The 2,730-nt window shown below is 31.2% G+C and overlaps 1 protein-coding gene across 1 annotated transcript; it reads left to right on the top strand.

Annotated features, from left to right (window-relative positions):
• Positions 1 to 295: 295 nt before the first annotated feature.
• On the top strand, positions 296 to 1,044 carry LOC103310259. Its single transcript, XM_008187886.3, has 2 exons — positions 296 to 724; positions 790 to 1,044. Exons 1-2 carry the CDS (start codon positions 296 to 298, stop codon positions 1,042 to 1,044), a joined length of 684 nt encoding a protein of 227 aa, XP_008186108.1.
• The last annotated feature ends 1,686 nt before the right edge of the window (positions 1,045 to 2,730 follow it).

Below are 2,730 nucleotides of genomic sequence, written 5' to 3'. Positions count from 1 at the left end.
GGAGAGTATGTCCATGAAACAATTAATGAACACCACCACCCTGAAAATTCACAACAGAGCATTGAACGACAAGTACTACGAGAAGCTTGTAAAAGAAAATCAAATAATACTATTTGTGTCAGACCCATAAAAATAATCAGAAACGAACTTATGGGGAGCAATGGCAATCACTCTGAAATCGAGCACAGAGATGTACGGTCGATTCGAAAAGCAATGTACGATAAACGTCGAAAAAATTATCCCGCTTTTCCAAAATCACTAAGGGTCACTTAAGTCAATTGAACAACTTAAAGCAATGGAAGATGACGATATAATACAATTTCAAGGTAAACAATTTGTTTTTATTCCCGACAATAAACTGTTTGTTTGTGTTACTACAGAACAAAATCTTACTTTTATGACAAGTACAAGTGAATTTTTCGCTGATGGTACTTTCAACTATGCACCAACATTTTTTGCCCAACTTTATACAATCAATTGTTTTAAAAATGGGTTTTATGTGCCAGTGGCATACTTTTTATTACCAAATAAATCAAAGCAAATTTACGCAGACATGTGGTTGTTTTTACAAGAACTATGCGAACAAATTATTTTTAAAAAATTATTGGTTCTTAAACTACATTTGGATTTTGAAATCGGTGCCCATGAAGCGGCAAAAGAAGTTTTCCCCAACATCGAAATAGATGCATGTCGATTTCACTTAGGACAGTCTTGGTGGCGCAAAGTGAGTTTATTGAATTAAATAAATTAAGACCGGGATATTTGGGATATAATTTGGGATATTTTTAGATTAATTCTGAAAAAGAACTTCGCTTGGCCTACACTAAAAACTCCGATTTGGGAAAATGGTTAAAACTTTTTTTTGGATTACCATTTTTACCTTTTCAAGATATCCAAAATGCGTTTGGTGAACTCATATCAATTTGTCCCGATTTAAATATTGGATGTTTGTTTTCTGACTACATTTTAAATACATACGTGGAGAATGGTTGTTTATTTCCACCGGAAATTTGGGCACAAGAGCCATCCGAAAATCCCCGGTAAATATTAAACTATATAATTGTTATAATCATAGCCGTACCAAGGGTGGGGGCAAATGGGGCAAGTGCCCTAGGGCGTCAAAAGTATTATGAACTTAGGGGGCGTCTTAAAAAAAATAATAAAAAGAAAAATTTGGTGTTTTTATTTTAGATATTAATTTTCTTTTTATATTGTAATATCGAAGATAAGTACATATCAAATTATATACATTATAATATATGCCTTCAAAAATATATAAATATCAATATCAATATTATCTGTGATTGACTGTGAATCATGATTAAATATTAATAAATAATAATATTAGTTTATTACCCAAATATATATGTAGGTATATAGGTATTAATATCATTAATTATCGTTGATTATAAATACGAGTATTCAATAATAAACTCATTAGGTATCAATTTTACCCACTTCTAAAAATAAATCGAGTTTGAGTGAATTCTGTTAATAAACATCGCTTATTCACTTGTACAAATGGACAATCTACAATGTTGTCTGTTGTACACGCCACACACAGTAGCGCAGAACGTATTAGTTACGTTTTAGTAATTAATATTTACGTTATTAGTTTTGTGTATTATTTTACTAACAAATGGCCAAAAAAAGAACGAGTGGGGCTCAAAATAGAAAAATATTAAGAAAAAAAATTGAAAAAGAAGAACTAAAGAAAAAAATACCAAAATTACATACTTATTTTACTTCTCTAACTGATACTGTAAGAACATAATGCATAATTTAATGAAAACTCTTATTTTAATAAGCTACCTTCATATAATACAGGGTGTTTCTGAAATGGATGAGGAAATTAGTATAGGCGTACTCAGTGTGATGGCCATAGGCGCAAATAGCGTTTGAGATTTGGGGGGGGGGGGGGCTAATAGGGCTAATAGAGCCTTACTTTGATTATATTGAATAAGTTTAAAACAAAATGTAGGAAATGTTTGGGGGGGCTATGGACATTTTTGGGGGGGCTTAGCCCCTAAAGCCCCTCCCCTATTTGCGCCTATGGTGATGGCCCAATGAAGATTTTTTTAAAGTTTTTTTTCTATCTTCAAAATCTGGGTTTATACAAATTATTATTAGAACATTATCTTAAATGTAAAAATAAATGGTTTAGTTGTATTTTTTGAAAAATTCTCATACAAATCGAGGTATCACATCATTTTTGCGCTTGTCGCGCGTTTTTCACGCTCGAATCGCCGACTAAAAAAAAATAGTGTGGCACATCGATTTGTATGAGAAAACTACAAGATAAACGGTGGTGGTATTTATTTGTTGTTATTTTAAATACATGATTAATTAAAACATTATTTTACATTGTCAACTAATAAAAATGATAAAATAATAACAAAATTAGGGTTAATAAAGTTTTAAATACATAAAGTAGCTGATATTATACGCCAAACACCAAATTTGATAGAAAAAACTTGGAGTTCATTACATCGTCGTATGGAAAAGTGTATTGAAGCTAACGGGGGTCACATTGAACAACTTTTGTAGACTAAAATTTATTTTAAAAATAAAGAATATTTAATTATGATTATGTAAAATAATGTGTTAACTAATCGTGTATGTTAAATTTCAACAAATAACTACCACCAGTTTTCTCATACAAATCGATGTGCCACACCATTTTTTCTTTATTCGGCGATTCGAGCGTGAAAAACGTGCGACAAGCTCAAA

The sequence above is a fragment of the Acyrthosiphon pisum genome, chromosome A1 (genome assembly GCF_005508785.2).
Source record: "Acyrthosiphon pisum isolate AL4f chromosome A1, pea_aphid_22Mar2018_4r6ur, whole genome shotgun sequence".
NCBI classification, from domain to species: domain Eukaryota; kingdom Metazoa; phylum Arthropoda; class Insecta; order Hemiptera; family Aphididae; genus Acyrthosiphon; species Acyrthosiphon pisum.
Note: the sequence above shows the minus strand (reverse complement) of the source record. Positions and strands in the feature narration are given on the sequence as shown.